The following is a 20,202-nucleotide window of genomic DNA, read 5'->3' on the forward strand; positions in this document are numbered from 1 at the left end:
TGTTGCACTGTTGGAAAGTACAGTACATGTAAATGGAACACGGCATGAGTTGTGGTTTCATATTGGTAATGAATCAAGCGCTGCTCAAATTATTAGTGAATTTGAAGAGCCATATTGTTTTTTTACTTATTCCAAAGTAGGTACAGAGCTATACATGCATATATAAGAATAGTATTTTTCTCTCATTCAGAGAATGGTAGAAGTAAATCAGTCCTTTACTTACTTTTTATTATGAAATGTGTATTGCAAAATTTTGTAGTGTAAATTAGGTCAAATGGTGAACTTTTACCATTAGATCCAAGAATTATTAATAAAACTGCTACTTTGCCTGTAACATTGGCAAAGTGTGGAGGTAAATAATTAGATGGTCAGTAGGAAAAAATTACCAATCTTATTTTGGAAACAGCTTTGGATGAGAGATGTTAAGAATTTTTTCATCTTCAGTGTGAACAATAATGGGCTTATAAAAATCCATTTTACTATGGTAGATTAATTGGCTTTGTAAAAGTAATGGGTTTTTGTGGAAACAAATACAGGACTGAGTAATGGCCAAGTTGCAGGAATGTGACTTTGATGTATAGTATATATATTCTACAAGTGTGTAGAATACAAAAATCTCACTTGGCCCCTTCTTACGAAGGAAGATTACATATTAAGTCTGATATTTAGATCCACTCTCTAACTGACAAGGTGAGTGATATACATATGCTGTACCAGCAGAATTTATGAAAGGTGACTGACTTCAGCTCAGAGGTTTTATCATAACTGCTACCAGATTAGTCCAGGCCTCTTTTTTAAAAAGGAACTCACATCCAAAGCTTCAGTGCACATAAAACTAAAATTACAGCTGATAGTGTAAGGCATTATTTCTGGTATTCTAACATTAGTCGATTTAGCAGCATTAATCCAGCATTTTAAGAACAAAATTAGATTTTCTTTATACCCTGTATAGCTTTTACCACTATTATTCATAAGGTTAGTAAGCCACTGAATTTACAAGTCACATTTTAGTTGAATTTGGTATCTATAGCTCAAGAAAGGCATTATACTATAGAACTAAATGAGAAAAGTCATCTGCACTGCAGTCATACAAATAGAAAATCAAAAATCTTTTTTTCCCTTATTCTCTTGCATGTCTTACATGTTCAGTGACAAGTAAGAATATAATTCTGTATGCTGTTACTGTGTTTATAAATAATTATTAATGACATGTACTAATGCTTTGAAAATTATAATAATAATTAACAGTAATCAACTCTACGTCTTCCCTATTTTGGGAAAATATAGAGCTGAAAGCTGCCAAATTCCTTTTGGACAGGAAGGCATTAAAGGATATTTGTTTTTTATTGTCATAAAACAAAAATTGTTTTTATTTGCTTAGAAATTTATAGTTTTGCCAGTTTTACATAAATCACTAAAGCCTTTTTGTAAATACTGTATATACCTTGTGTGTTTCGTGAATAATTTAGGTGAGGTTGACATTAACGTATGTGCAGGGATTTTAGTCGTGCGAAGACAAATGTTATGTACTGGTAAATAGGCATTCAGAAGGTAGAATAGAAAATAGAAGATATTGTACAATAAAAGTTTGCATGGGAGAGACGAGTGAAAAAGCAGACCAGTGATTGAAAGAATTTTTTCCGTGGATGTGAGTCGACCTTTCAGTGATAAATTGAGAGTTGAATTTCAAGTACTTTGTACAAATGCCTGACAGAATGGTGTAGTAGTAGATGTATGAATATGCCTGACAGAATAGTGAAGTAGGAGATGCAGTGAATTTAGAATGGTATGAGTCAAAGTCAAGTACAAGTATTACCGCAATTATCCGCATTAATAGTACATCAGTGACCCGTGTTGCTATTGAAAGTTTGTGGATACTGCCAAAAAAAAAAACTCTACAATGTAGACGGCAATTTCGTTTTCTTTGTACCCTATTTTGTCACTACATATGCTTAAAAACACTAAATACACTGTACAGTCCTGTAACTAACAGTGGAATATACTGTAAAGATCAAAATACAGGCAGTCCCTGTATTTTGATACAGTCCCATTCTGAAGGCGTGACAATAAGCGAAATTTGTTTTGATTTTTTTGTTTACAGATTTAAGCATTTACAAATTCAAGGTCACAAAGTGGCAAACTGTTCAGAAGAGGCTATTGAGGTGTGCAGAGGGTCTTCACAAGCAGCCAATGAGAGAACAAAACTTCTGTGAAATAATGATAACACATCAGAAGGCTATAAACAGAATGATGTGTATGACATTCTTGCCTAGAAGCCAATGACAGTTGTGAAAGCTGCCAAGCAGAAGAGTGCTCTTCCAGCCCTTTCCATTCTGCTCTCCAGGCCCTTCCCCCCTTGAACACAATTGCTCTCATCTGTCACCTTACAATACCCTTAACCAGTGTGCTACATGGAATGTTAACAGCATTTCCATCACATTTTCTGCCCGCATATTGTTACAAATCAAACGGAAGGAATTTTATTCATTGTATATATATCCACACATATAATGTGGTGGGCTGCGGTTGCATGTGAATAGCGCCGAGTAGCAGGTAGTGCACATGCGGATAACTGAGGTCATACTTAAGTTTGTGTGAAAATTGTGCTATAACAAGCTGTTGGACTGGGTATGATTGATTTAATTGGTTGGTAGCTTGTACATACTTTAACTGTATATGACTGGGTGGCTGCTACTTTGAAGATAACTGTATATAATTGGATAGGTGTTACTTTAAAGATAAATGTTACTTTGTAGTGCAATGTGTGGTTTAATCACACTTCACCACACATTGAGGGATCCCAATTACAGTAGTAATGTTTAGTTTCACTGACATGCAATATCACAGAAAAATGTATTGCATTAAAATTCTTGTTGCAATGCATTTATATGAAAATTTTTATGTACTGTACAGAATATTAACAACAGTCATAGACTAAGTGTATATTAGTAGGTTATTTAAAGCATGCATGTTGTAAAAAGGCTAGTAGGCAAAGTACAGTATTAAATGCCTTTGAGTATTTTTATGAGATGCTTTCTGTGCTTGTGTGTGCTTTGCCTCTGCTCTGCATTTTAAAGATTAACCAGGTAAATATTCACCTTAACTCACTATTCCCATTTCTATATAGGATTTACTTGTGCACCAGATTTGTGTATCATTTGGCAATGCACAACTAGCTCAAAATCTTGGCTCATGTGTGACTATCAAGCACTTTTAATTAAGGAAGAAATGACATATTATTAGCAAGAAAAAGCTTAGTCAAGACTTAAAGTACTTCCACTTCATCTCAAATATATTCAGTGAAAAGTTGGTTTTTGAACATGAAACAGTTCTTCCATCAAAGATATGGGAAGAAATTATTCATAGAGGAATTGCTTCCATCTTTTTTCACGACCCTTCTATGTCGAATCTCTAGTAAAGGCACCAGAAGCATTGTCAGATAATTCCAGAAATGGTCTTTTTAAGAAAAATTCTTTTATCAGACTACAGTACTGTATTTAACAGAGCATTGAGATTTTGAAGTTCGCTACCTCATTTTCCATTTGTGTAGATCACATTATTCTTCTTCATGTAATACTGTTCATCATTAACAAAATAGGGTTCAGCCAATAAACTTTCCTATATTGTGGCCTTGCGATGGCTACACAGTCACACACACACACACACACACACTTTTGGGTCTGCAAGTATGTATTAAACAGTAACCAAACTTTTTGTGGTCCACCAGTGCTGGCAACTGCTCTGCTAGCATTCTTCGAGTGTTTTCTGCAGGGTTGCATTCTAGCTATGTTAGCAATTTATTTTTCCATTTAAATTAATTGATTTCAGCCCTTTTCACTTCAGTGCATGTGTAACCGATATAAATTAAAATTCCACATCAGCTCTTGATGATTTTGAGGTGTAGTAAAAGAAAAACAAAGTAGTAATGATTTTCTTTTACTACACTATGAGTTATTTTTGTTGATAGGAAGCTGCTTTTGGTATCATTTGGAGATGAATACCTACACTTCATGGTATTATATTAAAATATGAAAAACAACAAACATTCGAAAGATCATGTAGTTTGCCTCAAGTTTTCAGCAGATGTTTGAATCTCATGGTTGAGATGGGATGATGACTTTTGAATCTCAAAGGGTTAATTAGGTATTTTCGCAACTAATGTCTGATCTTAACCAGTGCTGTAGTTAGAATTAACTTTGTAACTTATAATTCATGGTATATGGAATAATCTGGGAAGGCCTGAATGGAAAGAATGGTAATATTTATGAAAAGCTATAAAGTAAGCATAATGAGCTACAGATCTCTGGTAAAGAGTTATGGAAGTATACCTCCAGTCACAGTTTCACAAAAAAATGATCTAATAGCTATGCGACACTTAGTTTATTAAACTGATCATGAGACCTAACCTAGAGAAAAAGTTGGAAACATGCAACTCAACACAATTTTTTGCTTCAATTCTTCAACACAAACTTAAACATGCAACTCAACACTTATTTTTTACTTCAATTCTTCAACACATGAACCTCACAAAATGTTGTAGCATTTAGCGTAAAGACATGTAATAGTACATGACATACAACAAAATGTTGTATCATGTATCATAAAGGCATATGGAATGGTACATAACATACCACTGACATGTTACTCTACACAGTAGAGTAATTGTGGGCAGTCTTACTCACATTTGAAAGACCAGTCAGGTACTTAAATTTACATTGCTCTTTAGTGTGACTATAGTTGTACTGTATAGAATATTAAAATTAATCAATTTATTTAAAGGCAAATAAACTACATACTGTACAATATGTGGAACTCACCAAACCTCATAAATGAGATTAATTTCAACTAACTCTCAAGTTGACTGTGTTAACTAATTGGAATTAATTTTCTTTTTAACCTTGTACAGGGGATGGATTTTTCATTGCTTTTAAGGGATATTGGTTCCTGCTCACATAGTTCTTTTACCACAGGAAGTGAATCTTATGCAAATTATTTGTAAAAAAAAATTGGCACATTTAATGTAGGAAATTGCTTTTGCTTCCACTTTACTAACTAAAGTCCCATTACTAAAGTCAAGTAAATGAGGAAATCAATTTGAATTGTGTTGGGTTCCTTTATAAGTAATTGAGAGAGAGATGTTATGCTTCAGACTTCTTTTAGAGCGATGTGACACACTGGTCCTTTACCATGAAGAGAGATGGATGCAAGTACATTACTAAGTATAGATATGTAAATTATTTGAGATGTTAGCTTAACAGAACAGGGAAATGATTCCATGTCTCACTGATAGTTTATGACAACCTAAGGATTCTACAGATTGATTCATTAGTTTTATTTACACAAGTAACTTTATGAAATTTTCTTTCTCAAGCTTTTGATTAAAAATCTTTTGTTTTGGAGTTCTATATGTGAATTTTGAATGGCTCATGCCCTTTAATGGCTTTCTAGATGGTTGTACATACACAGTAAAATAGCCTAGTACATCAAATAAGCACACTGTTTTGCTGTATTTCACGGAATCAAATTTAATACATTTCTTTTATTCATTAGGTCAGTGTTGCCACTACGAAAGTATGTGTGCTGCCACTGTTTCCTCGCGTACCTACGCCCTTATTTCTACGTCTTCCTTGGTACCATTGCCTCAACCCTTGTATATTTTCGTTTAGAGCGACCATCTGCTGTGAAGAAGCAGCTTTCTCGTCGACATTCCACTGTTGTTATTCAGGTAATGTACATCTGTTTTGTTTCGGAAAACAAAACTTTCATTTTCTAAAAAGGAATTAATGAGGTGCTTTTACTCATAAAAAGCTTCGTAAATTATTATTATTATTATTATTATTAAATACAAAATCCACATTTATGTAAAGTAATGTATTTACAAATGTATTTACTTTACATAAATGTGGATTTTGTATTTTATAAACATATTCACGGGATTGTGAAGAAGATTTGCATTATTATTATTTTATTATTATTATTATTATTATTATTATTATATTATTATTATTATTCATGAGATGAACCTTTTTCACATGGAACAGGCCTACAGAGGATGATGACTTGAAATTCACGCTTCCAAACAATATGGTGTTCATTTGAAAGAAATTATAGTAGATATTACAGAAATACAGAAAGAGGAGATTAGTTATTAGAAAAGATAAATTAATTTGATAAAAGATAAAAATGTAAATAAATTATTAAAAATACAAGGAGACTTGTTTTAGGGTAGTAATATATTGCATCTGTGCTTGAACTGCAGAGGCTGTAATTGCACACCATCCTCAGTGAGACTTCCACAGTCCAACAGTGTGAGGAATAAAAGACCTCTGGAACTGAGAAGTTTGACAGCAAGGCACATTCACTGCACATTAGTCCTGCTGTTCAACACATCTGGTCACTCTTGGCCATACATCAAAATCTTTTTCAAGTATAATACCGAAAAAGCATCTTGTACAGCCCAGACAAGAATTCTCCAAATATAGACAAGAGGCAGTGGGTGCATTCTGCACCTCTAACAGTTTTCAGATATCAAACTAGTTCTTTGTGTATGTTTAACCTTATCAGAGAGAACATGTGACTGGGAGGAAAAATCTGTGCATAACGAAAAAAATTCCACTTTTAGAAAATTACATTTGCTTCGTAACTAACTCATTACTTATATTGCTCAAATCTCAATTTAGGTGGGGAAGAATCAAGTTGCCAAAGCCCCAGACTGCTAATTGACAACTGTAAAACCTGACTGGAGTTTGAATTATTAATACAATTATCAGAACTCACTTCTCAGAATGCCAGGAAACAGTGTCTGTGAGACATCCATGAGTATTGAAGAGATACAAAAAGTTCCTAACCTAAGTGCTCCAAAGTATAATATCCTTGTTGTGCTACAGTCCTGCAAGGTGCTGCTATGGAGACTGTACTGTCATGGACACTCCCGTAGGAATCATGGATGGGATGGAAACTTATCAGTCTTGTGTAACACAGAAACAATTAAGCCCTGAACTCTATGTTGTCAAAGGCACCATGATGAGAAAATGTGGAGATGAAGATGTCAAGTCTAACTGCCAGGACCCTCTCCAAAAAATTATTTGTCCTGCCGCCACCACAGGGCCTGATGAGTTTGAATAATCATCGGTGTCCTGTCTCCCAGGAATCTCAACAGAGCCTTCATCAAAGGGCAAAGTTTCCATATACTGTATCAGACAGATTGAAAAGGTCTTGCAGTAATTTGTAATACTCTCTCTCTGGACTTTGTATGCCATACAGAATAATGGTGATTGCAAGTTCATAACAAATATACTCACAGTGAGAGTTTTTGATAAGGGAAATGCACTTTATTAAATAGGTAAATAAATAACTTGGGCCTTCTGTGTTTATAGCAGCTAACACCAGGAGTATTTTGCATAGAACTTAGAAAAAAAATTTTATCCACAGCATTGATGAGATAAGGTACTACCTGTTTTTTTCACCTTGTGAAAGATAAGACATAAATGATGGCCAATGAAAACCTTTCACAGGTGCATCCTACCATGCAAAGTCAATTCTCGCTCAGTAATCTTTAAACTAAAGATGGCACCATACAATAGAAAGAACACTTTGTGACAGTTATACATAAACATTTCATTAAACTAACAAATTATGAAATGAAAATTACAGTGAAAAAAAATGGTATGATAAAAAAATATATAAAAAAGCTTGTTTCTCCATAACCCCATCACTCACAAATGCCCATATTTGTCCTTTCAATGTTCCCAGATTCTACAGCCATTTGTATAACAGAAAGCCAGTGGTAACATGGTGTATGCAACACATGCAGCCATCTGTCACCCTCAACATTTTTTGTGAGAGTGCAGCAAATGAAGTTCCTAGTTGTTTCCTTACTGCTGGACTGCTATTATTCAGCATCACTCTAATCCTTAATTATCATCAAATTCATTGCCCTTTTCCAGAATTTTTTTATTCTTCCACGGATTTGTGATAATGTACTAATTTTCTTATCCTTATCATCTGTTATTCTCTGTATGTGTGATAATTACCCTGTTTTGTGGATGGTGCATTTACTGGTGGTCTTTGACGGCCCTGTTATTCAGTGCTGTGTTTGTGAATGGTTTGCACTATGCAGATTCAATAAGTAAATTAAATTTTTGCATATTTTAGATAACAATGTTCCATAACTTTCGAGTTACTTCTCCATTCCCTCTGATTAAATGCAAAATACCAATGTGGATGGAGAGCTTAAAATTGATGTGGATGGAGAGCTTAAAATTGACTAGAGCTTAAAATTGACTATCATGATAAAATGGAATTGTACCCCTTTACCATCCACAACATTTTTTCTTCTTTATTTTAAGTGAATACTGTAGTTTGTAGTTAAGTTTGCACCTTGGTCAAAATAATATTTTATAGCTAAGAATAGTAAAGCAATGGTTTGGATATAACGATGTATAATGTTTGCTCTGAAAAACTTTGTTTTACAAATAGCTTCACTGAATATATATATATTTAATAAACCACTGATATCAGTTGGGAATGTGTTGGGCATGTTTTCTTCCCTGTTCCTTTCCCATACAAAGATGATAATTATCCAAGGCATCTCTGGGGGATGTCGATACTAACATCAACATCGACAAGCAGGAAGGTGAGAAGATAACCCAGCAAATGTACCGCTACTTATGTGACACTAATTGACGTCTCATGCTTTTGCAAGGAGCAGTTATTTGTGAGGTTTTACAGTGATGGTAATCATTGCTAAATATTTGTCTCATTTGTTTTCAGGTATTATTTCTCATTTTGGCATTTATTGAGAACCTAGTGCTCATCACTCTGGGCATCGTAGGTCTTGATCGTTCCAAATATGACAACACCTTCATCACAATCTCTGCTGTCTTATGTGCCATAAGCTACTTGACTGGTGTTGTCTTACATGCAGTATACTACAGGTATGGTTCTGGTATATTTGTAATACAGTTTTACTTTTTATATTCTGAAATATGACATGTTTTAGAAAGATTAGTTTTTTCTGTGCAGACTGATTACTTTTATTAGGCTGGCATTTGTGGACATATTTTAGAAAGATAAATTTTTTTGGTGCAGGCTGATTACTTTTATTAGGCTGGTTGTGGATTTGCACTCCAGATATTTACCATACATCCTTTCAAAATTAGAAAAAAAGAAAAAAAGACATATTTTAGAAAAAACCCCAAGAACAGTGCATTTACTCCAGAATTTCACCATACATCCTTTCAAAAAAAAAAATAATGTTTCATAAGAAATTTTTTAAAAAAATATAATGTTTCATGAAAAATACTTTTACATAGCCTGAATTGGTACTTGAATGTAAAGGATCTATGCTGCTAGATCCACACTTGAGGAAAGTCTCTAACACGATCCAACTTTAACAAGGTTGAGCCCTTGCACTAACAAGGGGCCAAGAGATGGACATGGACTCTTTTATCAAAAACAGGTGGTTTGTAATTTCACTATTGGCTCAGAGGTTTCCTGGGCAATGCCAAAGTAATCAGGGCAAACCAATTAGCTTTCTTTAAATGTAGTTACTAATAAAATTGAAGTAATGGTTTGGATCCATTTTTTCCACAATTAATTTTTAAAATAAATCTTACTTTTATTTGGAGTTCCACAATGTGCTTCAGTGAATAAAACTGAACTAATAGTTTGGGTTGAATGAATGACTAGCCAGTTTTCCCAATAAAGTTGAATAATCCTACTTTTAATTGGAGTTCTTCCCAGCTCCTTATTCACCATTTGTGTGAGTGAGTGGTCCATGAAGGACAGATTGAACTGACATCATGATGGGGGTTGGGGTTAGCGTACAAAACAAACATAAGGTATTAGGTTAATGCTTTGATTTTGGCAGTTCTCTCCAGAGAACAGCTGAGTAAAATATACAGGTTTTGATTTTGATAAATATATTTTACATTTTTTTTTTTTTTACCAACAGCTGTTTTGGTCATCCTTGGGTTGACATAAATGGTCCTACAGTCACACGTGATGCAGATGAGAAGACACTGGTTTTAGCTTACTACCGTCAAGGGCAAGTCTCTAAATGGTCAATCCATTCATGTTGTACTGTAAAACACCATATTGAACAACCAGCAGACAACATTTACCGGCAAGATTTGCAGATCAACGGCAAAGAGCGTCAAGTGAAAGATCTTTAAGCTGCAAAACTACTGAAGAGCAATAATGAGGTATTACTGAATGGTTTTAATCATGAATATGAAACAAATATAGATTATATTCTTCTGAACATGGATACAGTGAAGGTAAGCTTATCCAACAATTACAGGATTTTTTGAATTTCAGAATAAACTTCAAATAATTTGAGCCAGAACATGGCACAGATTTTAGAGGGTCAGTTGCAGAGACTACTGAAGTTGCTGGTTAAGTTTGTGCTTAAGATGCACAACATCAATTCAAGAAACTTATTTCTTTGACCAAAAAAAGGTCTAGTCACAAATGTGTACATATGCTGTATATTGTTTTAATTACCACTAGCCAGCTGTATATATTTATTGAGATGAAAATGTGTAACTTGTGATAGAAAAAGTTACTAAAGTACTTTTGGCCATTTGTATATACTTTTAAGATAGTAATGCATAGCGTATAAAGACTTACAAGTTTAAAGATTCTAGTGAGGTCTGAGACGGTGCAACATATTTATGCTCGGCATTAATCAAGATCCTTCTTTGGTGGAAAAACAGGAGAGTTTTTCGTAATGTATGTATCAAGGTGCTTGGCTTTACTTCTTTTTTTTTTTTCTGGGTATACGACTTCCAGTTTGTTAGCCATTCAGGATTGTGCTTATGGAATTACAAAAGTACAGCAAAGAGTACTGGACAGATGAGCACAAGGGAGGTCAGTGAATAACCATATTTACCTTGCACCAATTCCAGTGCACGTACATTTTGTATCTGGAATTCTCAGTGTGTCGGCACGGTTATTTATAGCATCCTGCAAATTCTCAGTTGACAGTTTAAACCAATAGAGTTAGGTTTTAAATAATTATATATAAAACAACTGTGTATGACAGCTCACTTGTGATGTACATCTGATTACCTTTGTGGTGATAACTTGGACTTCAAATAGTTAGCATTAGGCATTGTGCAGCAAAAACTTTCCAGACTGATAGATTATCTCTAGTTTTAGCAGCTATTTTCAAATTGGGACTGACTTTCTTTTCAGAATTCTAAGCCATAATACACTGGAATTGTAATAGCGGTAATTAATGTATGTAGCTTTAATGAATGAATTTAGGCACCAAACCTAGCAGAAATGTTTGACCTGTGATTTCCATCTAGTTACTAATGTTTTTTTTTTTTTATTTTTATATAATATCTGTATTAAAAATTGGCTTCCCAGAATATTTAGTTTTTCAGTGAAGACGACATGGAAAGTGAGAATTTTAAAACTATAAGTAAAAAAAGCTAACTGAAACCACTTAAGACATAATATATAGGCTGTATGTAAAATTGCTACCTGAATATAACCCAACCAACAAAGAAGAAGATGGCAGACTATGTTGTTTTAAAGAACTGCCATTTATAAATGTAAGTCATTCAAGTTTTGTCTCTACATCTCATATCAAGTGTAGAAAACTTTGTCTTTCATTACAACATAAATAATAAAGTGGAAGTGTGCTTACCTGACCATAGCACTGAAGCATAAAGAAGCTGTTATTAAATTTTAATAAGGTCATTTTTGTTGCCTAAAGTGTAATGCTCTGTATCTTAATTAGTTAGCCTACTTTCAAAGACAGTGTTGCTGTTCCTGAAGAGGAAAGCAGTTGGTGCACTTTTTTTCTCGTGAATGTATAGAAAGTAATGAGAAATATTCAGGGCAATATATTACCTTTATATTTTGGAATTTAGGAAAACTGCTTCATAGAAAATCTATATTGTTATTACATAAAGCTCTTTCAGGGTTAAGAATAAGTTAGTTAATGATATACAGGAATACCAAGTATTTTAGTTATAGATCTAATTATATGAAGATAAGTGTGGTTTTCTTTAGAGGAATTGTAGTTCTGATGCTTGTAAAAGTTCAAGTTATAAAAGGCTAAGCAATGTTGAGAATGGTCTTACCAGGAAGTAATTTGACAATTTTGAGGTCCTGATCTAGAAAAGTATCTATTCTTACAACATGTATCATAAAGGTTCACAAGACGTGTGATATTTTAGGGCATTGCTAAAAGAGATATCTTAAAATTATCAGTAGTGTGCCATGCAGTATTTGTCTGTGCATCTGGGGACTGATTAGTCTTCAGTCTTTCTTTTCTGTTAGCAAATTTAGTGCAAAAATGCAGTATGTCCAGTCAACTGATGGAGTAGGAGATTGTAACGCCATCCTCTGATTGACTACTTCCTTGCCTACTCTTTACTTTTACCTCTTCCTTTAAATTGACTCTATGCTCTCAAATGTTATTTATTTTTACAATTACCCTAAAAATAAATAATGCCTATCAATTTTTTGCCTTCGTGAGTGTTCTTGTTAATTGAAAGTTTCCAGTTGGATTAGCATAGATGCAATTAGTGGACTAGCAATTATCATTTGTTAAACATGTCTTTCAGAGAATTCTTTATGAAATTAATTTTTACTATATTTTACTGTTGATTATTTCACACCATATTTATTTATGGGTTCCTTTTTGTCAGACTAATCATTAAATGTAAGGTAAACACTGGTGCAAGTTTACAGCTTTTTATTTTTTGTGACAGCAGGCTGACATATACTGTATTGATTGTTAGCACATAGTGTTTGTATGTATGTGTGTAATTGTTAGTTCCCTGTATGGCAGGTATTTACTCAAGTCATTGTACAAGTCACTAGAAAGGGAAAGATGATGTTGAGATAGGGAGGGTCTGAGGCAGCATTTTCCTGGATTAAACAACAGAATTGTGTGATTAGGCAGTTCATACTACTCTCTCTCAAGTTTTATATTTGGATTTGTTTTTTATTCCCTTATTTAGTCATATTTATTCATGGACTGTATTTAGATACTGTAACCAGAGTACAGTACTGTACAAAGCTTTAAGCTCAGTTGTCATATATTTGTTCCTATTCCTCCTTGCATGTTTCTTATTAATTGATACTCTCTTTGATGAGAATAATGATCAGTCAGTTCTTAGAGCTCTGAAGTTATTGACTTTTTATGCTATGCTGTTATAGCACACTGGCCATTTTATTTCTAGGGACTTAAACACAATATCCTTAGTGTTCAAAGATATTTATGTGTAGATGCATTTGTTTCAGTGCATGTATTATTTTGCTCTGTGATTATCATTTTATACGTTTATTTAATAAATTTTTCTTTTTTTTTTAATTTTGTTTTCTGAATCCTTTCATAGATTTGTATAATGTTTGCATAAGTGTCTTTAAGTTTATTTTCTTATCACAACAAAGACTACGTAGTGTATGTTGTCTGTTCACTTCATAATACTGTACAGATGTACAACTGAGCTTTGCTACACACTATTGCCCAAGTTTGTAGTGTGCTATTTGTACAAACTGCCATGCTGAAATGGTAGCACTAAGTGTTTTAACCCTGCTTTTTGGTCTCTTGTCTGTTTATTTGGTGGATATATAGATAGGTTTTGACAAAATTGAAAATGTGACCAATGACTGCCATGCAAGGTTGACTGAAATTTTACGATTAGTCTCTAGGCAATTTCTGCTTTTGGAATTTTGTTTATGGGACTTTGGCTTTTGATCAGGTGTTGCATAGCAGCTTACTTGCAAAAAAAAAAAAAAAAAAAATATGTATATGAAAGTTAGTTCCTCTATACGTATTAAGATGTATCCTGATTGCAGCTGGGAAATTCAATATTTTGCATATACAGTAGTGTACTGTATTCTCACATACGGTATACATGAAAACGGTATACATGAAAACTGGCCAGCATTCTTTTTTTTCCCAGAAACAAACTAAAACTGATCAACATTTTCTTCCTGTTTAACCACAAAACACATTAAATTTACATGGGTTGTAGTGTCTGCACAAAATTCTTAGACGTTATGTTGAGAAGGAAAGAATAAGGACAATACCTACAGGTCCTATTAGATAGAAACAGCACCTCTGATTTCATAGGATAAAATTGGGTCACTTCCTGTGTGGATCTGTTCACAACTTGGACTGTCCCGTATTCTGCAATTTGGTTTTATTGGACGACAAGTTTCTTCTTTCATAGTACAGGGTATCATCATTCTTGTGTGTGATATCAGTGTGAGCTTTGGTGGGGGTTTCCAATGCAAAATCCTACTTTTACAGATGTAATTTGTCCAAAGTTGGGGTTTTTCAGTACCAGTTTGGCGGTGATACAATGGCTTGCAGTAGTACTTCTGGCTATTACTATTCCAGCCTTTGCTGAGAAGGCTATGCTGCAGCTCCATGGCTGATGCAGAGAAAGGTAATTTATCCTTGATGCTTCCACCTATGCCAATGCTCCTGGTACCAGTCACATCTCTGACTCAAGACATTCTTTCCAGCTGCTACTATGGCTATTTATACCAGCTCTCCAATACAGTCAGACTCTTGCCCCTTATTTGCTCTCTTCATGCCAGCCATGTATCTGACAACGGTGGCTCTCTTAGCTTCTTTTATCTCCCTTTGCTTTCTGTAGTCCACACCTGTAACCCAGTTCCTCATCTTGTGCCCCTAATGATAGCTTTCATGAAGATGCCTCCAAGCCACCTCCCAGTGGTCTCAAAGTTCTTCGTTGGATGGGTCAGTACCGTTCTCGGCTAGCACTTTGCTGGCCCACGTTCGAGTCTCCAACTGGCCAATGAAGAATTAGAGGAATTTATTTTTGGTGATAGAAATTAATTTGTTGTAATGTGGTTTGGATTCCACAATAAGCCGTAGGTCCCGTTGCTAGGTAACAAATTGGTTCTTAGCCACGTAAAATAAAATTTAATCCTTTGGGCCAGCCCTTGGAGTTAATCAGCGGTTAAACTAAGGTATACTTAACTTAAATTTGGGCTCAAGAACCTTAGCAAGAAAAATTGCTTCCCTTAGTGGTCCCTATTCTCTACTGAAGCTTCATCCATGCCGTCACATGCTTAATACGATCTTTTACTCCAGAAGTTTGACTTGGTTCCAGCAAGTCTAAGTACGTATCCTTGAAAGACCTCCCACCTAAATAGCTATTTGGGCTATTGTAAAAGGAATGGGTTTGTGATGAAAGTTTTGGCAAAAATTTTTCAATACATACCCACTAATTTTACAAAAGAAAAAGGGGTGGGGGGTCTTATCCTAGCCCTCTGTTCCTCACCAGGTGCATGTCCCTACTGCCAGGACCTAAAGGCATTGTTTTAGTATGTACTTTGATTTCTCTATGGAAATAATAGAAATTTTTAAGAAAACACCCAAAAGGCTCACATTTACCATTTTTTTCACAACAAAAAATAAAAGGGGAAAGAAAAATCAGACATGTATAGATTAATAATACAGATTCCTTACCTCTACAGTATTCTCTAGTCAATGAGAAACTCCATGACTATACATCTATGCAGAACAGTACTCCAGTAACCACTGTACTAGTGAAAGGGCCAAAATGCACATCATCATTGGTTATGGCACTGGTGTTACAGTATAATGGAAAGGCGAAGCAGCTAGTTGGGCTCTAGAAGGGAAAGAACACACAAAATCACTTCCAGGAAATAAAAAGTAACACATCAAGAAGTCAAACGTATAGTCCAGTTTGATCTTACAAATTCCACGATACATATATTACCATTATCATTATAAATTACTTAAACTACACCACCAAGTCACATTTCTACTCAAATAACTCTCGTACAAGATTTATTCTTTAATGAGGTGAATACTGGACCAATGCAAAGTTGAAGTTAGACAGCTAAGTAAGAAAAGAAACAGAGAACAGATGAGAAGCTGGAGCTGAAGGGGTGCTGCAAAGAACATTTAGTATTATTTCCAAAGTGCTAAGCAAGGGAAACTTAAGTGGCACTTGCCTACTAGGCTTCCACAGTGGAACCATAGATGTTTTAAGATTTATAAATCACAAGGAGATAGGCAATGAGCTTCACATAGGAAGTAAAGAGATTTACTAGTTTTTGAGGAACAAAATACATTAAAATAATATGAGAAATATCTGCCAGTTTAGGGTACAGTAAATTAAAGCTACTTTCCTCAAATAAATAACAAAAAATAACCTAACTTGATCAAATTACCTGATTGTGGAGTTACTTCAATACTATATGATCCTAACAAGAGGATTTAAGACAAAAGATTTTATAAGCATCAGCCACTATAATAATTTTTGGAAAAACGGTCTTACAAAAAATATCAAGGGCTAGGCAAGTACAGCAGTGGCAAACAGAAAAATACCAAGGAAATTGACAATGCTACAGTATACCAAAGAAAATTTTAAAAGTTACGGCTATTAACCTGAGCAAGTCGTAAATGCTAATGTACTGTAATTATAAACTTTTGAGGAGGGCTGAGAGAGAGACTCAATTAAGGTTTGTACTGAATTCAATACAAGACCCAAGTTCTATAGCATGAAAGGATTGTCTCCATGACTTTCAATCTATTTCAGCATGGTGTATTAGGTAATAACAGTTTACTCCTGGGCTAAAAAATAATTATAAGCTCTTAAGCCTATAAAACCATCAAGATCTGTCAATTTACCAACAGAAAGCACAATTTAAATAAAAGGCACTGCCTCTCCGTTAGCATAATTAGTTGTTTAATGTAACTTTATACTAATTCATCCATTAACAGCAATTTACTTTTGGCATGAAAACTCATGAATCCTATTATGCGGCCAATTTGGTTGCGCAACAGTTACACCACAAGTAGTCTTTCAAGATTATAACTAAAATATCCATGTAGACAATCATTTTATGCTGATGTGTTCCATCAGAAAAAATTCAGTGTTGTACATCGTATGGTGTTGAAAAAAATAATGTCATGCAAACCTTATCTTTTTTAACTAAAATGCTTGATGGTAATAGGCTGTGTACATACTTTGTGCATATTTTTTACTTTATGTTTTAGCTTCCCAGCTGCAAGATTTTATACATCTACAGAAAATCCACCTGTTATTCAAAGCCAGTTTACTGTGAAAAAGGCCTGCTTGTCATCATGTCTAAATAAAATCTAAATATAGCATGGGTTAACAAAATAGTATTCACAGCTTGGTCATCACATGCTCAGTCAATTCTTGTTCATATTTAGCATACATTGCCCTTTTGATATCTTAAATTATGTTGTACATGTACAGTATTATATGAATTAATGAGGTTGGTTGTTTTAATGGAAAGTACCAGTCTCGTGAAGTAAAAATGATTGTGATGAGAAGGAAATGAGCTGCAATCGATCAGGTAATACTGAATTTATATACTGTTCACTGTTAAATTCCCTTTATTCACTTTTTTTTGGCTCTTTTATTACCATAATTTTACAGTCTTTTCCACATTTACCTGCATTCTTCCTTAGTTCTGGTCATGCAACAACTTGTATTTTGAAATGGATTACTAAACAGCTATCATTTCATTTTTGCATCAAAGCATGGCATTAAAATTTGGAGTGTCATGAGGTATCTTTTTCAGTGATATACAGTTTAATTCTGGGCTGAAGAAAATACATGAGGCATTCATGTTACTGTGTACAAGCAAAGTAGGATTCTAAATCCACAATATTGCAATATCTCTTGTTTCTGATTTACTGTGTGACATTTTGAAAATTTTAAGAATTTTTTGCTATCCAGACAAGCATACTGTAGTTATGTTTTGAGTTAAGATATTTTACTGTAGGCTGTGATAATGTTTTTTACTTTTTATCACATTCTTTGAAGGATAAATTCATCTTAGGCTTTAATACAGTTTTGGACTTGTGTGGTCATAGTTTTTTTCTCATTCTTTGTGTAAACACACAATACAAATCTCTTCCTTTAACAACAGTCATATTCTTCAGTAACTCAAAGGTTGATAATTTGAAAAAATTAAAAAGAAGGAATGTATCTGTGATCCTTGGAGTGTAAGGAGCACCCAACAATGCAGGAGACATTGATCTTCACTTTTCCTCACCCACATCTTTAGTCATCTTTGGTCCAAGTGCATTTTTGGATGTCCCACTCACATCTTCACTTAATTTGGCTTTATATATCATCTGGCACTGATGATGTACTAAAGCATTTGTCTTGGTGATACTTCCTCTTGGATGCATGATGCCACTGATAGTCTGGTGACAGTTCTCCTTCATAATCCCCAACTTCACAAATCAAGTACAGTATAAATATATATAGAATTTTCTCTTCGTGCACTTTATATTTGAAATACTTTTCTGTATGCCAGGTGCCTTACTTTTCCTCCATATATTTTATGAGGTCGTCCTTAGAAGATACTGAAGACTATGACTAATTTACAAGAAATGGCTTGAATTTTTTGGAAAGACAATTTTCTTTCATTTTTTTGTCACTGCAACTTTTATACTTTGTAAGTGTTATCAGCTCCATGCAAGTTTATATTCACGCTGAGTTTAACCTTATAGGTCTGTAGAATTCAGTGGCCTGGTAAAATTTGACTCATTTTATGACTCGACAGTAATCTGTTTGTTTTGCTTAAGAAGGGAGTGCCCAGATGTCAATTTATAATGTAGAAAAAGCACTAATTTGGAAAAAGGAATGTTTACTATATTTCAAAGAGAATACAGTATTAGTTTTTCATTCTATTACGTTTTGAAAATACACGTTGAAAAAAATACTTTTAGCAGGGTAAATGCAATACATGTTTCTCACCTAATGTGTAAATTAGTAAGGTAAGGATTCTTAACCTATACAAAAACATGACATGTAAATAATGCTGAATACTCAACAAGTATATGAAATAGCAATAATGGAAACAGTCACAGCATGCAGGACAGCAGTGTAGCTTACGGTAAATATTGTACAGCCAATACAAAGCTATAGGATGCTTAGGCTCCTATTTGTAGCCCATATTGACATATGCTAATTTTTCCATTAGCTTTGCAAAATTTTAGTCCTGGTTAGATACAAAAATATAAGATATTGTAGCAAACCACACTGTGAACAAACAATCTTCAAATGTTAAAGTTATGCTGTTCATCCTGTTAAATCTTAAAACAGTCGGGTGCTGTACGGAAAAGCAATTTATCCTAACTGGTTTTTATGCATAGGATATCATTAGTTTTGCATTTCAAGATGTTTTTCATGTAATCAGCCTCTGATAACTTTGCAGTTTCCATGCTCAGTCAGAATAATACTATTTCTGTATACAGTGTGAACTAAGCGAGATCTGAAATCCACACAATTTTTTATTTACTTCAAAAAAATGGTCACCATACAATTAGGTTAGGTTCCCAGAAATAATCTGTGTAGCAATCAACTGGATAATGAACCCATTATAAAATAGGTCTAATGAAAATTTGTTCCCAGTTACTCCAAACTGACAAAGAACTATTCATAAAGAGACACTCCTCCCCCAATTCTAGAGCACTTACTGTGCTTGCGGTAAATATAAACAATCATACCTTACAAAAAAGAACATAATTTCATAAGAAAATGGAAAAGAATATGGACAGAAACAAATAAAGTGATAGCACAATTAGCCTACGGAGCCATCTGCTAATTCCAGAGTACTTGGATTTCATTGGTAATTAGTAACTATATTATAATCTTACACAAAATATAAAAATTTACATTCCGGTAATTTTTGGTACTGTATAATTTAGCAATATAAATGCATTAATATATAAGAAGTTAAAAATGGGTATGGATTGTCTTTAACAGCATGTTAACTCTCTTTTGATATACAGTACCTTGAATTTTATCTGCTTCCTTGGAAAATGGCTACTGACTTTGTTTTTTATAATATATGAGAAAACAGTTGGTCTTATGACAAAGGGATTTGAACACAGTTGAATACGGGACTCTCTACCAGCTTCAGGTTTGTGATGGCCCTACAGGGTTCACACAGTATTCACCTTGGTCAACTTGAGACCGTTCATAGGTTATACACTTACTTTTACCTCAATGACTAGTTAATTCTGAAGTCTTCAGAGGTGCAATTGCTCTGGAACAGTGAATCCCTCTTCACATTTTGTCATGACCTGGGGATTGTGATAAACTGGGAGAAATTAGGTCTCATCTCCAAGCAGCAAACTTATTCCGGGGCAGACAGTTGTGTCAGCCAGCTCGGCTTTGGCTA

At 34.2% G+C, this 20,202-nt stretch overlaps 2 protein-coding genes across 10 annotated transcripts in view; one reads left to right on the forward strand and one right to left on the reverse strand.

Annotated features, from left to right (window-relative positions):
• LOC136846157 (uncharacterized) overlaps window positions 1-19,557 on the forward strand; it is a 72,681-nt gene extending 53,124 nt beyond the window's left edge. For 6 of the 7 annotated variants that reach the window (XM_067116926.1, XM_067116932.1, XM_067116929.1 and 3 more), the window contains 4 exons: window positions 5,551-5,725; window positions 8,773-8,936; window positions 9,956-10,205; window positions 10,321-19,557. In XM_067116926.1, coding sequence (XP_066973027.1) covers window positions 5,551-5,725; window positions 8,773-8,936; window positions 9,956-10,175 — 559 coding nt within the window. In that variant the 3' untranslated portion in view covers window positions 10,176-10,205; window positions 10,321-19,557. Of the gene's footprint in view, window positions 1-5,550; window positions 5,726-8,772; window positions 8,937-9,955 lie in introns of all 7 variants that reach the window. The other variant, XM_067116933.1, reaches the window with a different exon arrangement.
• Window positions 1-20,202, reverse strand: part of LOC136846158 (probable serine/threonine-protein kinase DDB_G0280133) — a 67,127-nt gene that overhangs the window by 17,413 nt on the left and 29,512 nt on the right. For all 3 annotated transcript variants that reach the window (XR_010855337.1, XR_010855335.1, XR_010855336.1), the window contains exon 2: window positions 15,473-15,635. The gene's annotated coding sequence lies outside the window, so the exon portion shown is untranslated. The remainder of the gene's footprint in view (window positions 1-15,472; window positions 15,636-20,202) is intronic.

The sequence above is a fragment of the Macrobrachium rosenbergii genome, chromosome 14 (assembly GCF_040412425.1).
Source record: "Macrobrachium rosenbergii isolate ZJJX-2024 chromosome 14, ASM4041242v1, whole genome shotgun sequence".
Lineage (NCBI taxonomy): Eukaryota > Metazoa > Arthropoda > Malacostraca > Decapoda > Palaemonidae > Macrobrachium > Macrobrachium rosenbergii.